This window comes from Clupea harengus, chromosome 15, assembly GCF_900700415.2.
Source record: "Clupea harengus chromosome 15, Ch_v2.0.2, whole genome shotgun sequence".
Classification (NCBI taxonomy): domain Eukaryota; kingdom Metazoa; phylum Chordata; class Actinopteri; order Clupeiformes; family Clupeidae; genus Clupea; species Clupea harengus.
Genome location: NC_045166.1, coordinates 25,738,316 through 25,755,099, shown reverse-complemented (window position 1 = coordinate 25,755,099; position 16,784 = coordinate 25,738,316). Strand labels below are relative to the sequence as shown.

Sequence of the window (16,784 nt, the reverse complement as noted above, 5' to 3'; positions counted from 1 at the left end):
CCCTCTTTAGTCCACGTAACCTTATCGTGGGGTGCCATTGGTTGAGAGAAAATCATATCATGCATAGGTCTTACTAATTCTGCATAATTGGGTACCCACTGACCTGTGTTTAAGCCACGGGCTTGAATCAAATTGCTTGTCCGCTCAGTCAATTTTTAATTATGCAGTATCAAATAGTTTGCTTCTAACGACTACAATTCAACTATCTCCTTTAACGGCGTAGTTGGTTCCATATCTACCAAAAGCATTTCTGAATTTAAATAATATTACACTAATATGTGTAGTCTGATTATTCTTTTCACCTCCTCTCCTTCTAATTACGACCGTGCGTGTGTGCGTGTGTGTGTGTGAGAACGTGCGTGTGTGAGATTGAGTCCTCTGTTCCCCCTAACAGCCCCCACCCGTGTGCTTCTCTGTTTTGTCCCAACAGTCAATCACACAGGTTTGTTTAAAAAGTCGAAGTAGCTGCTAGCGATCTTACGTTTTAAAAACAATCTACAATCATTCCGGGCTATGTTAGTCACTCAGTACTTTGGCACATACAATAGCTCACAACACATCACAATCTCGTATTTCCACTTTTCTCTTGTTATGCCCTCTGACGGCGCACTACTAAGGTAACGAGAGAAAGTTTAAATATAATCTTTTTCGTGTTATGCGCGTCGCGCTCTCAGCAATTTAAATGCTCTCTCTTCACAGATGTTACACAAAATACCTTCAAGTAAACTGTCAACAACTGGTCACTTGCTTATTTTAGTTTTAAATATCAATTTAAAACGTTAGGTTCCAAACAATACTCTTCCTCCAATGACTGAATGCCCACATCAACACGCAACCGAGTTCGTCATTTCATCTATCAAGTTGGCTCACCTGGAGCCCATACTGAAAGAGCTTCGGGCAACCTGCCCACAGATAGCAGTTTTACATATAATAAGTGATGGACCTGTTACCCAGTACAGGAACAAAGGCAATTTTTACCTCCTTAGCACTGTGCCTTTTCTTTCTGGTTTCAAGCATGTGTCTTGGAACTATTCGGAAAAGTCCCATGGAAAGGGTGCCCCGGATGGCATTGGTGGTGCTGTAAAGAGAGACGCAGATCTCTATGTTCAAAGAGGAGGCGAGCTGCAAACCCCATTAGCTTTATACGAGATGTTGGCCAAAAAGTCAGGGTCAACAATTACTCACCATTGGGTAAGTGAGGACAGCATTAATAAATATGATGAGATGATTCCAAGCCAATTGACAGCTGTGAGGGGCACCTTGAAGATACACCAGGTGTTTTCTTCACAAGCTGCACAAATAAGCCACAGGGAGGTGTCATGCTTCTGCAAGCATGCAGAGATGGAGACCTGCTTGTGTTACCATCCAGTACAGGTAGACCTGAGGGACATGTGCCACACTGAGGATCCTGAGCCACCAAGCCAACAAGAAACTCTTCGAGACTTGAGTGGCAAGTTTGTAGTTGTTACATATGAAGAACTTCCATATGTAGGCCAGGTCCTTGAGGTTGTGGGAGAGGAAGTTAAGGTTAGCTCCATGCAGCAGTCAGGGGACAAAAACTTGTTCATGTGGCCACAAATCCCAGATGTAATTTTCTATCTTGAGAAAGATGTTCATGCCGTCATTTCAGAACCTGAGCCAGCAACCTCACGCTACTCGAAGTTGAGCAGCCAAGATTGGACAAAGTTCAAACAAGTCTGGGGTTGAAGACCCCATGCCTACTGATTGTTCAAGTTTAATGAAATGTTTGTTCTTTGTTTATAAAAAAAATGTTTATGAAATTTACATGTACTGATTGTTCAATATTAATGAAATGTTTGCTCTTTGCTTATAAAAATAAATGTTATGAAATGAACGCGTACTGATTGTTCAAGTTAAATGAAATGTTTGCTCTTTGTTTAGTAAAAAAATGTTTATGAAATTTGTGTTTGTGTTCATGAAAATTCTGTGAAATTGTAATAAAATCTTGTTTTAATCTATTTTTGTATGGAATTTATTGTTTATTGATCTCTTTAAACAATAGGAGGTTTTCATATCATTTGGAGCGACCAATCATCATGCGGTGCGACCAATAATAGCATTAACTGTATCAAATTCTAAATAAAATATCTAATTTCTGGGGCTGAAATATTAATCACTGATACAGTATGCTTAAGTGAATGGTATTTTTTTGTCATTTGTATCAGTTTTATGTGCTTTACAGGAAAAATAAGTCTGTTAACTAAATTTCAGAAGAGGACTGACTTTATAGAACAAAAATATGAAATTATTATTTGAAAACACTCAAAAGAAATGCAAATACATTATTTCTAAACACTTCATATTACTGAGAACTTGTATAAAAAGGTTAAGCATGTTAAGGAAATGTATTCATTTTAAGAGAAATCACGGTCGCACCACATGACATTTTTTAAGCCCACGGCCCATTCATCTAGATGAAAAAAACACTAAAATCGCTTAATTTAAATTTTTTATATGAATTTATATGTACACAACATTCTTAATGTTTGAACCATTGCAATAGACATTCTTATTTTTTGTATTTTAAAATTGGCCTGTTGAAAATCCTTATACGTCATTGACCCATGTGGCCATATAAGAAAATGTTTCTCTCATCATTATTGCTTTAACATATGAACAAACATTGAATTAAGCAATATAGTACGAGTGCGAGTGGGGTAGGTAAGGGATATTCCCACGGGTGGTGTTCGGCCGTAGCCACGAGGCCGGAGGCCGAGTGGCGCAGGCAACAACACCCGTGGGAATATCCCTTACCTACCCCACTCGCACGAGTACTATATTGCTTTTATAAAACAATTTTATAGTCAACCAATTAACATTTAAACACGAAGTTATTGATTTAAAAATGTTTATTTCGCCATTGTTTCTCCGCAACAAAAAAATAGTTCCATTGTCAACGTCTTTTGGAATTATAAGAACTTTGAATTAACGGTTATCGCTTAATTGTATCAACGTGCTATAGAATGTTTCATCGCGGAGTGATTTATTTTTAGCTGTGAAAAGTCCGAGTAGGGATGTCCTGGGATATTCCAACTCATGGAACGTCTCTCGTCCAATCAGAAACAGCTAAATAATTCAATAGAACCCAATTGTTTTATAAAAGAAAGTTAACACTTAACATTTTTTCTGCACCTTAGTGTTCTTAAGGGTCAATAAATAAATGTAGCCTATGTCTGTGGACACATTTCGCCACCGCTGAAGTGTCCTCTTTTTCACAAACTCAAATCTGGTCACCCTACGTATAATAAACCATGATATAAAATTACAAATACCGTGATAGAAGATTTTGGCCATATCGCCCACCCCTAACCGCAACTAATGCCAGAGCTAAAATAGAGGTCTGTTATATTATAGTATAACAGTGGTCTTTTCACTGGTAATATGTTAGCATTTCCACCCAGCCAAACGGTATCTTTCAATAATAAGATTGGGGGAATGTGTATGCCATCATTGTCTTTTAACTGAAATACTCTTTCTCCAGGAAATCACTGTTTAAGCATGAATTGTTAGACTTTACCATGTAATGCAATAACTTTTCAAATAACATCACCTTTAAACACTCTTACTCTGTTAAATCACTTACTGTTTTTAAACTTTAAAGAATTTACCATTGATCTTAATTAACTCAATATCAAAAGTCAGTAACCACTACTGTTTTATAAAAAAAGTATGAAATATTGACTTATAGTTCAGTATTTAAATTGTCTTTTCAAATATCTTTTGACATGTTCTTTTCAAATATCAATTGTCAAATGCATTCACATCAACATGAAATATCAATTAGACACTGAAAACCTATGGGACCAAAAAAAGCTAAATAACCGGCAGGACTGAATAAAATAAAATATTTTCAACCCAGTTAAAAAGATGCAGGGCTGAATGTAGCTTGGGTACATTGTACCTGAAACAAAATGGCTGCTTCACCACGAGGGCAAAATAAGAATGGTATGGTACCTTTACTCAATGATGATGAAGCCACACGCAGGCAGGCTGCAGGGCGGCTGAAAATGGAGGAGAGATGACAAGAAGATCCACGTGGATGAAGAGATGATTGAGGAGGCTGAAGAGAAGACTGACGCCGACTATCTCGGCAAAGTCCACCACTTGGCAATGCTATCCGGCTCCGTCGGGTCTTCCGTGTGGTCCTCCTTGATCTCGCAGTTCCACTGGCTTTACTAGTCAAGTTCGCTGGTCGCTAGCTTGTTAGCAAAGTCCATGCAAAAGCACTAGCCACTTGGTCAGCAGCTAACTTCTTTCTTCTTGTGTTGAGTTATCCATTCAAACTGACTAACTCTAACACCATTACAGTTACTAGAAGAGTCATGGTCGAACACGTTCACTATATGGTGTATACATTAACTAAACAGTTCTTGTTTCACTGTACCGCTAGTCGCTCTCTCTCAACTCCTCAACTTTCTCCTCATGTTAGCTTACTCCACTCACTTCCTTGTCCTTTGACCTCGAATGTGATTGGCTCATCATCAAAAGTTACAGAAATAAAATGAATTCACAAAACATTTGTCTCTCTTTCTTTCAACTCTTTCTTCCTATTATTACAGGTACACTTTAAGCATTTTAACCATTACTATTACAAAACAAATAATTAACATTTTAAATGTAATTATCAGTAAACCATGGACATTACCGAATATTCACTTATCTCAATGGGCTATATCATAACTTCAATGGTGGTCAATGAATTTGAACTTTTTGACCTTAAATGCCATTTATTACATCATTAACTTATTTATTCAAACGTATATTCATATTCTCATGATTACAACAAGGTTACATCTTCACTAGTGATGTCATTCATTTCTACAGTGCCTTGCAGAAGTATTCACACTCTTGGATGTTTTACCCTTTTTTTGCTTTAATAAATCAATCATGGTCAATATAAGTTAGTTTTTTTGACAAAATAAATGACAAAAAAAACTCTTTGATGTCAAAGTGAAAACAGATTTATACACACTAATGTCAATTAAATAAAAAAATATGTAATGCAAAATAAGTGATTGCATAAGTAGGCCTGACATAAACTGCTTGTTTTTGCCGATGACAGACTCGTAAATGCTATTATAAGGGTCTGACAACATGGAGAGGATCCCTACAAAGATAAATCTATGTCTGTTTTCCTCAATAACTGTTGATTGTCAAATGGAGATGCCCACTCCTGCACCACACAGCACCACCAGACAGAAATACCACAGAAGGAATATATAGGAAACATCTTACCTTAAAACAATGATGCTACATCATAATCATATTTGCCAATAACTCAGAACTTATTATTTTTGTTTCAAGGTTAAAGATACATTGGAGCAAATAGCACCAATAAATGAATGATGACTCTTGAGAAATGCACACTGCTTTCAATGACACGGCACACAGGTAAACAAATGCAAGTATATTCCATCATGCTGTTACAGTTGTAGGTACAATTGGTACTAGCCTCACACGGGAGCACGAACATAATGTTGGTACCTTACCTTGTGAGCAGGTGCCGGACACAATTGTGCATAAATAGTAATACCTCCTTCACCAGGGCCACCTAGACAACATTGGTACTATCCTGACAAGAGCACCAATATGTTGGTAATCTCGTCCGATTGGACAGGCATCAACCATTCAACACAAGTGCAGATTTAAGCAATAGCATAGTTTTCAGTCACGTGACTACAATAGGTAGCTGGCGGGCAAAAAGAACAGCGAAAATGGCGACAAACAGTGGACAACTTCGAGCAGTGCCACCTACTCAACTACGATCGCCATCAACCACAGACCATACCACTATAGCCAGACAGAGATATTTAGAAAAAAATAAAATTTTAGGAGCTTGTGATCCGCTGACATTTTTATTTCTTTAACCTCGACGAAGTCCCTGCCTGAGCTCCAGTGTGGAGATATTTACATCTATCTAATAGAAAATCTGACCCCCTACACATCTCAAAAACGGAAAGCCTACAAAAGCACAGATAGTTATTTAATTTTCAGAAGTGGAAGGGTTCACAACGCTGTCGTCTGGAAGGTGAAAACAAAAAAACATCTTCATAATCAGAGCAAAGATGAGTGCCATTTAATAGCTAGCTACCAGCTAACCTGCTGTTAGCTAGCAGCCTTTAGCCTACCCAACGCTGTTCTTTATCATTTGACACAATTTCCTGGTTTAAACAAGTACGAAAACCTGGTCTGGCGAATGACAACTTAAATTATCTTCCCATATATTTTCTACTGGCATTGTAGTATTACCAGTTGGATGACAAAATACACTAGCCTAGCCTACCTGCTTAGGTACTTGTCGCAATCTCAGAGCAGAAGCCGGGTAATCCAATTTTAATTGTGTCGATGCTTTGTTTTTTGACTTTATTACTTGATCTATTCCCGTTTTAGGTAGTTATTCTGAAAAAATGAGGAGACCAGAACAGGGTGACTGCTTTTATCGCCAGCTCCAAAAGTAAGGCTTACTTTACTGTGTCCGAGAAAAGTTGACCCAGAAGACGCTGGCAGCAACGTGGGCGGGTTTTAAATGCGATAAAAACAAAATCCGGGCTTGTCTCCTCGCCGATTTGAACAGCCAACCGAGCAACAACTGTCTAGCATTTTACTACCTAAATCAGACAATGTTAAAGCGGAGATATTAAATGATCTTGAATGAAAGGTGGTCGGTTCCTGTATAAACTCCAGTGTTAGACAGCTGTGGAATGTTTTTTTTGCCCGCCAGCTGGTCATTCTGATGTCACGTGAAAACTATCAATAAGCCCCAAGAGGCCGTGTTTTGCTCTGATTTTAGAACAGGTAAGGGGAGTTGTTAAACCCCCTTACCTGTTCTAAAATCAGCGCAAAACACAGACTCGCGGGGCTTATTGCTTTTCTAAAACTGTCACTACAAATATCTGATATGGTTTCATTAAATAACGACAATTACATTTAAGAAATAAAATTGTTTAATAACAAGCCGTCATTCTTCCCCCACTACAAAGTATAGTTCCTATATAAATCGTTGCCACGCAACAGCCAGATGGAACACTTGCGCTACCGACAAAAAAGGGGTGCTTATTTATTCACATTAATTTGTATATCGCCATTAATAGTGCAATTGTTGAAATAGTTTTCAAACGGGCTCCTCTTTGCTGGTGCAGCGACAGGGGTATCTTGATGTTGACGCTTCAGTGTCCCAGATGATGTTGCAAGGATGTTGCTCCACTCCTTCCTCTCGCTGTAATTTGGACGCCAGTACGATTTCAGTGACGACTCACACCTATGTCCGTCACTGCCATAATCTCTCTCCCCTCTAGGCCAGCGTCAGTTTTGTAACATCTTTCTTTCTTTGAAATATTCCATGCGCAGTAATATGGAATGTTATCATAGAATGTTATCATAGAGGAGAACATTCTGGATCACTGCTACACCACAGTTAGCAGTGCCTATCATGCCGTCCCCCGGGCTGCACTGGGACACTCTGACCACGTCATGGTCCATTTGATCCCTGCATACAGGCAGAAATTAAAACTCTGCAAACCTGTTGTGAGGACATCTAAGCAGTGGACCAGTGAAGCTGTGGAGGATCTTCAGGCGTGCTTGGACTGTACTGATTGGGATGTCTTCAAGACCGCTACCAACAGTCTGGATGAGTACACAGAAGCTGTGACATCATATATCAGCTTCTGTGAGGACAGCTGTTTACCATCACGCACCAGGGTGAGTTATAACAACGACAAACCCTGGTTCACAGCTAAACTCAGAAAGTTAAGGTTGGAGAAGGAAGAGGCATTCAGGAGTGGGGACAGAGACAGGTTTATTGACACAAAATACATGTTTAGCAAGGAGGTGCGAGATGCTAAACGTCTTTACTCTGAGAAACTCCAACACCAGTTCTCAGCCAACGACTCTGCTTCTGTCTGGAAAGGGCTTAGGCAGATAACAAACTTTAAGCCTAGAGCCCCCCACTCCACTAACGACCCACGCCTGGCCAATGACTTGAACGAGTTTTACTGTCGCTTCGAAAGACAATGGGACAGTCCTGATACCATCCCCTGTGACACCACCCACCAGCTCCAGCCCATCAGCTTCACCTTCCCCACCACAACAGAGGCCTACGCCTCTCCACAGCTGCCCACCTCAGAGCACCCCCCCTTCTCCCCCACCACAGTGACGACTCTATCCATTATGGAGAGGGACGTCTTCAGACTCTTTAGGAGACAGAACCCCCGCAAAGCAACCGGGCCAGACTCTGTCTCTCCATCCATCCTAAAGCACTGTGCTGAACAGCTGTCACCGGTGTTTACAGACATTTTTAACTCCTCACTGAAGTCATGCCACGTACCAGCCTGTTTCAAAACCTCGACCATCATCCCCGTCCCCAAAAAAACAAAGATCAGTGGACTTAATGACTACAGACCCGTTGCTCTGACCTCTGTTGTGATGAAGTCATTTGAGCGGCTTGTGTTGCGGCATCTCAAAGCCATCACTGACCCTCTACTGGATCCCCTCCAGTTTGCCTACAGAGCTAACAGGTCTGTAGACGATGCAGTAAACATGGCCCTTCACTCCATCCTCCAGCACCTGGACACCTCAGGAACCTATGCCAGGATCCTGTTTGTGGACTTCAGCTCTGCCTTCAATACTATCATCCCGGCTCTGCTACAGGACAAGCTTCTCCGGCTGAGTGTGCCTGACTCCATCTGCAGGTGGATCACAGACTTCCTGTCTGACCGGAGGCAGCACGTGCGGCTGGGAAAACATGTCTCTGACCCCCGGACCATCAGCACCGGTTCCCCTCAAGGCTGCGTTCTTTCCCCTCTTCTCTTCTCCCTGTACACCAACAGCTGCACCTCCAGTCACCAGTCCGTCAAGCTCCTCAAGTTCGCGGACGACACCACCCTCATTGGGCTCATCTCTGGTGGTGATGAGTCTGCCTACAGGTGGGAGATTGACCATCTGGTGACCTGGTGTGGACAGAACAATCTGGAGCTCAACGCACTGAAAACAGTGGAGATGGTTGTCGATTTCAGGAAGAACCCAGCCCCTCCCAACCCCATCACCCTGAGTGACGCCCCAGTTGACAGTGTGGAGTCCATCCGCTTCCTGGGCACCATCATCTCCCAGGACCTCAAGTGGGAGCTAAACATCATCTCCCTCACCAAAAAGGCACATCAAAGGATGTACTTCCTGCGGCAGCTGAAGAAATTCAACCTGCCAAAGGCAATGATGGTGAACTTTTACACCTCCATCATTGAGTCCATCCTCACCTCCTCCATCACCATCTGGTACGCTGCTGCCACTGCCAAAGACAAAAGCAGACTGCAGCGTGTCATTCGTTCTGCGGAGAAGGTGATTGGCTGCAATTTGCCATCTCTCCAGGATTTGTATGCATCCAGGACCCTGAGGCGTGCAGGGAAGATTATGGCTGATCCCTCCCACCCTGGACACAAACTCCTTGTGCCACTCCCCTCCGGCAGAAGGCTGCGGTCCATCAGGACCAAAACCTCACGCCACCTGAGCAGCTTCTTCCCGTCTGCGGTTGGCCTCATCAACAAGGCCCGGGACCCCCGCCCCCCAACACGGACTCTAATCCCTTTTTTGCACACTCCTGCTGTAACCTAATATGTGTATTGTTTATTGTTTATTGTGTATGTTTATTGTTTGCACCATTGTACCACAAAGAATTCCTCGTAGGTGAAAACCTACTTGGCAGTAAAAACCTTTCTGATTCTGATTCTGATTCTGAATGTTATGAGGACAACTTGAAAGGTAATGCTGGATTTTACAACGGCATGGAACGCGATTTAGCCAATCACAATCAAGGATTGGAACAATCAGTTTTAGAACAATCAAGTTGAACACATAGGGGGGCGTCACACAAAGTGTTGTGTCCTCCACAGTGGTCAAAGTTAAGATCAACCACAAATCAGTCCCAGTGTAATATATCAGTTTCATAAAATATATCAAACTACAAATTTGGAACTCTGATTGATAATTAATAACTACAACTAAAGTTATTAATAGCAAGTGTCTGTATGCTAAAACATTAAAGGGTGATTAAACATAAACAGATTTCTTAAAATAATCTCTTTGTAGTATATGTATAACCTATGTGAACACAAGTCTAATGCACTATTGTGCATATGAAGGTCTCAGTTAAACGAGTGTGACTTTTTTGTTAAGCTCCATAGATAAGTGACATTATTCAATCTATTCTGTCCATTTTTAAAAACTGCCAAGTAACTATCCATAGTTTAAGGTATTAAACTGCTAGGAACTGACAGAAGAATCTGAAGAGGTGGAGTGGCTCATTGTCATTAGTTGTTGTTGCCCCCTGCAAGAACAAAAATGAAGTAAACTGATTGATGATCACTCTTATAAACTTCCAGGATGATATTTATACGCCAGAATAAGAAACAGAAACTGTGGATACTACTACTACTACTACTACTACTACTAATTATTATTATTACATTAATTGATTCTTATTATTATTATAATAAATAAATCAATAAAAGGTGCTCTCTTACTTCTTCTTCTAATCCTTTGAAAGATGCCCAAACCATTTGAAGATGACACTCCTCCACTTGTGTTCTATAATAGACAGAGTGTAAAACAAATAGACATTATTTCGTATCCAAAAACCTTCTCCAGTAACAGGTACATTACAGAACAATTCCATTATGAGCCTTTAGGGCACAATGTAATGAAGCATGTCTCTACCACAATTCATTTTTATTTGCTTATTCACTTTGTGAATAAATAGGGTCTGGCCACGCTCCACTGTGAATTGTTTCCAGTCATTGCAAACATTGGATGTTTGCAATAACATTAAAAGTTATTGGCTGCTCTCTTCCACCTCTTGAGGACATCTACAAAACACGCTGCCTCAGGAAAGCCCACAGCATCCTCAGAGACTCATCACACCACTTATTTGAACTGTTGCCCTCAGGGAGGCGCTTCAGGATCATCAAAGCCAAAAGCTGTCATCGCACTTAACACTGCACAAACCTGACGTGTATTTGTCTCTCTGTTGTCCAATATGTCTTGTGTTTTTACTTGTTTTTATCTAAGCTGAGTATTTGTATAGTGTAAATCTGTATAGTTCAGTCTATATTTGTATTGTTTTTGTTTTATACTTTTTGAACTGCACTGAGTCTGAGAGCTGCTACCTCAATTTCGTTGTACTTGAGCAATGACAATGAAGATATTCTGAACTGATATATTTGCCTTTTCCCAAACCCTGTTGGCAGTAAATAAAAAACATTTACATACTGTTGCTCTGGCTTCAAATCTTCTATGTTTGTTAGCATTGCCACAATTCATTTTTATTTGCTTATTTTGGTGTGGTTCAGAATATTATTTTCGAAAACACTCAGTATGCCACTGTGACTTGAAGAAGTATTTACTCAATGGTGAGTTATAGTGGAGTTTTATGTTTATATATTTGTATATATGTTTATGTTTATATTAGCCTGCTATAACCAGACCCAAATTCACTTTGTGAATAGATAGGGTCTGGCCACGCCCCACTGGGGATTGCTTCCAGTCGTTGCATCCTAATGGGCGTAGACTTCAGGTTCATTTTGAAACCACTGGACCAGCCTTTAACCAATCTGCATAGACCACCGTGGGATTAATTTACTTCCTACTTCACTACTAACAGTTCAAACTGATATATTTGCCTTTTCGCAAACCCTGTTGGCAGTAAATAAACAACGTCTTTGCCCTAAATGAATACATTTATATTATTCTTGTTCCAGCTTCAATTCTTCTATGTTTGTTAGCATTGCTACTACTGTTTGTATCGTTTCATGTAGGTCTTGCACTGCTGCCATGGCTGGAACTACATTTAGAGACAAATGCTACATTTCAACATCATCGCACTTAGTCACCCCCACTGGTCACTGATTGGAGGCCACTCAGAATGGCCCTGTTCCCTCTTGCAAACAGAGTTTCCAGAATATAATCACAGCGAAAAGAAAACTGAGCTGTGAGCAATAGGCAGGTGGAGCCAGGCTATGTTTATAAAGCCAAGTGAAAAATCTATATAACACATTGATCATAAAATATATATTTAAGTTGTTGTCTTGTGTATCATCCTTGTCCACTGTTCATTCTTCATTATTGGCCACTGGTCTGTGTTTGTTGTATGCTATATGTAGTATGCTTACTCTTGGTTGTCCAGATCCAGAGCTTGAGATCAGTGGTCTTCTGGCCAAAGCAGCTCGAACCTAGACATACAAAAGGACGACATGTAAATGATTTAGCATATTTTTGGCCTTACAAGTGCAGCTTCCTGTAGAAAAACTGAAGACACTTCATGGATGTGTGCTTTGCTTATTAATACTGTTCAGCTGTCATTCAAAGATGTACAGTAGGTGTTCAATAAAGATTTAGTTCATTATTTGAATATTGTTTTATGTGGCCCTTTGCTTTCAGAATTAATTTGTTTCTGAACAAACAAGCAAACAAACAAAGACACATACAGAGCTGTTCTATTCCAAGAGGAAGATCTGACTGACTTTAGTGACAATACATACCTTACTATCCAAGAGGGTCCCAAACACCAAAATGAAGAAACCCTTTTAAAGAGAAATATGCATGAGAGAATGTATACAACACATACAACATACAGAACAATATTAAAAGTGTATTCAGTTAATATAATTTATGGTTATCCAAATATTTACCTGCAAAGAATTAAGGAATGCAAAAACAACATGGAGTCCAAAACTATCCGGAGCAATCAAGATGCCAATGCCAAATCCCCAGGTAAGGCCAAACAGTGGAGTTAATATGGCCACACATTTTGCAATGACCTTTAGGTTGTGTTTTTCATCATTTTGTACAGTGTCTCCCACTCCTCTTTTGAGCATTTTGACCAGGACCACGATCATGACACAAAAATTGATGACCACAATGACCAAGACAGGGATCACAAAGGCCAACAGAGCCTTAGTCTCAGTCCAGTTTAGCCAGCACGTATTATTTGAGTTGATATAGCCATCGCGTCCAGCTGTCGATGACACAGTTACCACTGCTATAATGAGAGGGCCACCGTAGCCAATAAAGAAGGCATTTAGCATCATGGCTAACCTGGATATGTGCGAGAAGACCCACACAATGCGGTACAAGAGCAGTAGGGCAGATATCAGCATCCAGAAGAACATTGCCAGATAAAAGAAGTGGGCAAAAAAAGTAGCTGCAGTGCAGGGCCCCACGGCTGCTCCATTTTCATCCGCTACAGCTGCTCCTACGATGAACCAGATGTCAGCAATCAAGAGGGACAGAGCAATGTTAACAATGCAGACGTGTCGCATGTAGGCTGTGTCATTCGTTGTCATGGCACGCCAAACAATGATCTCAATTATTAGGCAGATGACCAAGCTGCCCATTGATATTCCAACTCCAACATACGTTATGACTTTCAGGGCCGCTTCGGCTTCGGGTGGAATATACGGTGACATGAGAATGGAAAAGGAAGTTGTGTGATTGCACTCGCATGTGACTGTGATATTTCCATCGAACTTCGGCTCACACCCGAATGAATCCCATCCACCAGTTTTGTTGAAAAGATCAAAGTTCCAAAAGACACAAAGGGGGTTTGCCAATTCAGTACTGTTTTTCTCAAAGGTCAGAGAGATGTTGTCAAGGCGTTGACTTGTATTGACCAAAATAACGTTGCCATTTAGGGTATTGTCTATGGAGTCATGTAAAGTTCTGACTGGGATAACATTATTAAGGGAAAAAAATACAACGACCGTGACTGAGGTGTTCCTCCCAGATAGCTCTGTAGCAGGGATTTCAATTTCAGATGAGTTTATCACGAGCAAATTATTGGCTTCAGTCACCACAGCTTTGTTCAAAGAAAGGGTTTCTGTCATAATCTGATATGTGTCTTCATCTGCGAGTGCACCTGCCATTTTTTCCACGGCAAGCAACAAGTTAGAGCTGACATTTTTACGAGTTTCATTGGTATCACTGTTTAAGTCATTCCAGACATTATTCGCGCTTGGGGACACAATGACATTTACAGTTTGAAGGAAATTCTGTGAAAATACAATTGACAAAAAGGAATGGGTTAGAAAAGGTTTTTGGTGGTAAATTCCACCAAACCAGATCAGTTTAACAGAAAGCACTGTCAACACGTCTTTTCTGTGGCCAATTTCTAGTAAAAAAATTATTTCACAATTCAAAACACCATACCTCCATCACCTCCTGGTCCACTTTGATTGTACTGGAAGCTGTTGCAATATTGTCAAGTATGGTCACAATAGATGTGACAGTTGCTTGTGAAGAAACAACTAGAACATCATTCTGCAGTGTGGCATTACTGAGCTGCTCAACAAATGTAGGAAGATCCCCTCCATTTATGCCCTGTTGGGGAAAATGCAGCAAATTCATGGAATGGAAATGGACAGTCATGGAATCTATGCATTATTTGCAAAAAAACACCATTTTAAAGGCAATATTTGAGAAATCCCACAGCAAATTCAGTTTGGGCACTAACAATCACAACAAACCCTCGCAAGATCCTGGAGGGGCTGGTCTTAAAATAACACAAGGATCTAGAAAATCCTCAAGAGTTCAACAGCGCATTACCTCTGATTGGTCTTCCAGGTCTTTGAAGTCTTCTAAAACACAGTTGTCCTGCAGAAGAACCCATTTACTGTTTGTGCACTTATACTGTTTTTGACCAACTTTCCCTTCATCACAGGAAACTGTTAGAATATCTTCTTCTTTTCCAACTCCAAACACGTCGTCCTCACAAGTTGTTTCTGCAGAAATCAAAGTTCACATTTCAGGACACACATGTGTGTTTTTAGGAAAAAGGCACATAATTCTGCTTCATATAGAACCATTTATACTGGACTAATAAATGTATTATATTATATCTACTGCACTGTGTGGTTAAGAAGCAAACTTGAATGTCAGCTCTAAGCTGCTGATAAGCAAACCTTTTGAGCTGAACTGACAAAGCCAAATAGACAAACAAACAAATAAATAAATAAATAAAAAACACGAATGAGGAAATGTACCTTCATCTCGTGCCCCAACAATCAATTCAATGTTTTTTCGTCTGTTTTTGAATTGGTCCTTTTCAGTGTCAAGTTGGCATGAAAATGCCAATGTATTGCCACACTGTTCAGTTTTCGTGGGATATGTAACTTCAACACAAGGCCCCTCTGAGGGAACTTCAACTGTAAAAAAAATTAAACAAAAGTATCACTTAAGTTGTTAAACTGTCACATAAAATCCATGACCATACAAAGACAAACGTTTTAATATATTTTGTGAATAAGTGCTGACTTCCGAACATTCTAAAAATAAAAGCCTGTTTTACAAAAGTGCTTTGAATATGTTCTGCAAAATACACTAATGAAGAGAATGTAAGCCAGCAATGAATAATAAACAAATTGTTACAAAATATCAAAACTCTCAAACCCAACTCTCTAATGCAAAAGATGCAGTTGTAATTATAACTGGCAGCGCAAAAGACATTCTATCCAAATTAGCAATTTCACGGTTACTGGCTGGGACACACTTCACATTGTTTATATTCTGATAACATGCTGTTATTAAATAATGTGCATTATCTGACATGACAGATGAAAAAATGTTCTTTCTAAGTAAACCTTTTCTTCTATATATTGTGACATATCGTATGATTTATTTGTGATATATTGAGTACGGTATTGCAGAATCGTCTGTATTGTATTGTGACATCTCGTGTAATGAGCTAACATTTCATATCATAACTGGGATTTGTAAATAAACTATGCAGACCGCCGGCAGAGAAAATGTCAGACTCGTCACACCTATTTCATTGTTAAATCGCACAACTTGGCTGGTGTTCTACACAGATTGAACACCAGATCTGTATTTACTTATACTTACATGTCTCATCTCCAACTGTCAGTTTGACTTTGTATGGGTTCCCCACACAGCACTTCACAAGAACCTCTGCTTCACAACTAACAGATTTTTTAAGAAAATTTGGTTGAATCTCAGGATTTGGTTTGATTGTTACAGTGCTCCGATAAAAAAGAGTTGGTTTTGAGGTTCTATCATATCTGCACCCGTAAAGACCTGCAAGAACAAAGCAGACAAGCACCACAGATGTCCAGTTAAGTCCAGCACCTCCTCATATATACGTGAGGAAAACAAAACATTCAGTATAACTTCAATGAATCTGATTTACCCTGGTCACTAAGGGCAACTCTTTTGACGGTGAGAGTCTTAGATGAAATCTGATATTGGTTTGAGTTTGTGAGTGTTTTTCCTTTGAACTTCCATTCTGGTTCACCAACTGTGTCACTTGAATCAGGGCATTTTAATACCATATCAACATCTCCAGCGTGGGGGTCTTCCGTTTCGAGAAGTTTTTTTTCAACTTTGTGGAGAGAAATGACAGTGCCTCTGAATAAACTGAACTTCATTGATATAGAAAAATAGAAGAATTTTTTTTTATTAAATGTAAATCATTTCATGAGTCTATGTTGGATGGACTCTTACCACTTTCAGAAAGAAAGTTTTCAGCAACAGCATAACCTGCTTTTTGGAGTTCTGTAGTCAGAGCTGCATTTTGTCCTTCTATCTGAGCCCAGTCGATGCCACCATGAAACATGGTTAAATCAACTATTACACTACCTTGCCTGCAAAAAAAATGTATCACAAAAAGCTATGTAATAAAACACAATGTTGAGATTTTTCTGAAGCCCTTGGTGAGCCCAAAAAAAACATGTTTGACAAAACACTCCACAACACACAGTTAAGAA

The 16,784-nt window shown here is 39.9% G+C and overlaps 1 protein-coding gene across 1 annotated transcript; it reads right to left on the bottom strand.

The window, feature by feature from the left end:
• Positions 1-10,041: 10,041 nt before the first annotated feature.
• On the bottom strand, positions 10,042-14,807 carry LOC105893988 (adhesion G protein-coupled receptor F5-like). Its single transcript, XM_031581348.2, has 7 exons — positions 14,608-14,807; positions 14,212-14,382; positions 12,696-14,054; positions 12,546-12,587; positions 12,177-12,236; positions 10,533-10,596; positions 10,042-10,336 (listed from the first exon to the last, which is right to left on the bottom strand). Exons 2-7 carry the CDS (start codon positions 14,215-14,217, stop codon positions 10,320-10,322), a joined length of 1,548 nt encoding a protein of 515 aa, XP_031437208.1. The 5' UTR covers positions 14,218-14,382; positions 14,608-14,807; the 3' UTR covers positions 10,042-10,319.
• Between the last annotated feature and the right edge of the window lie 1,977 nt (positions 14,808-16,784).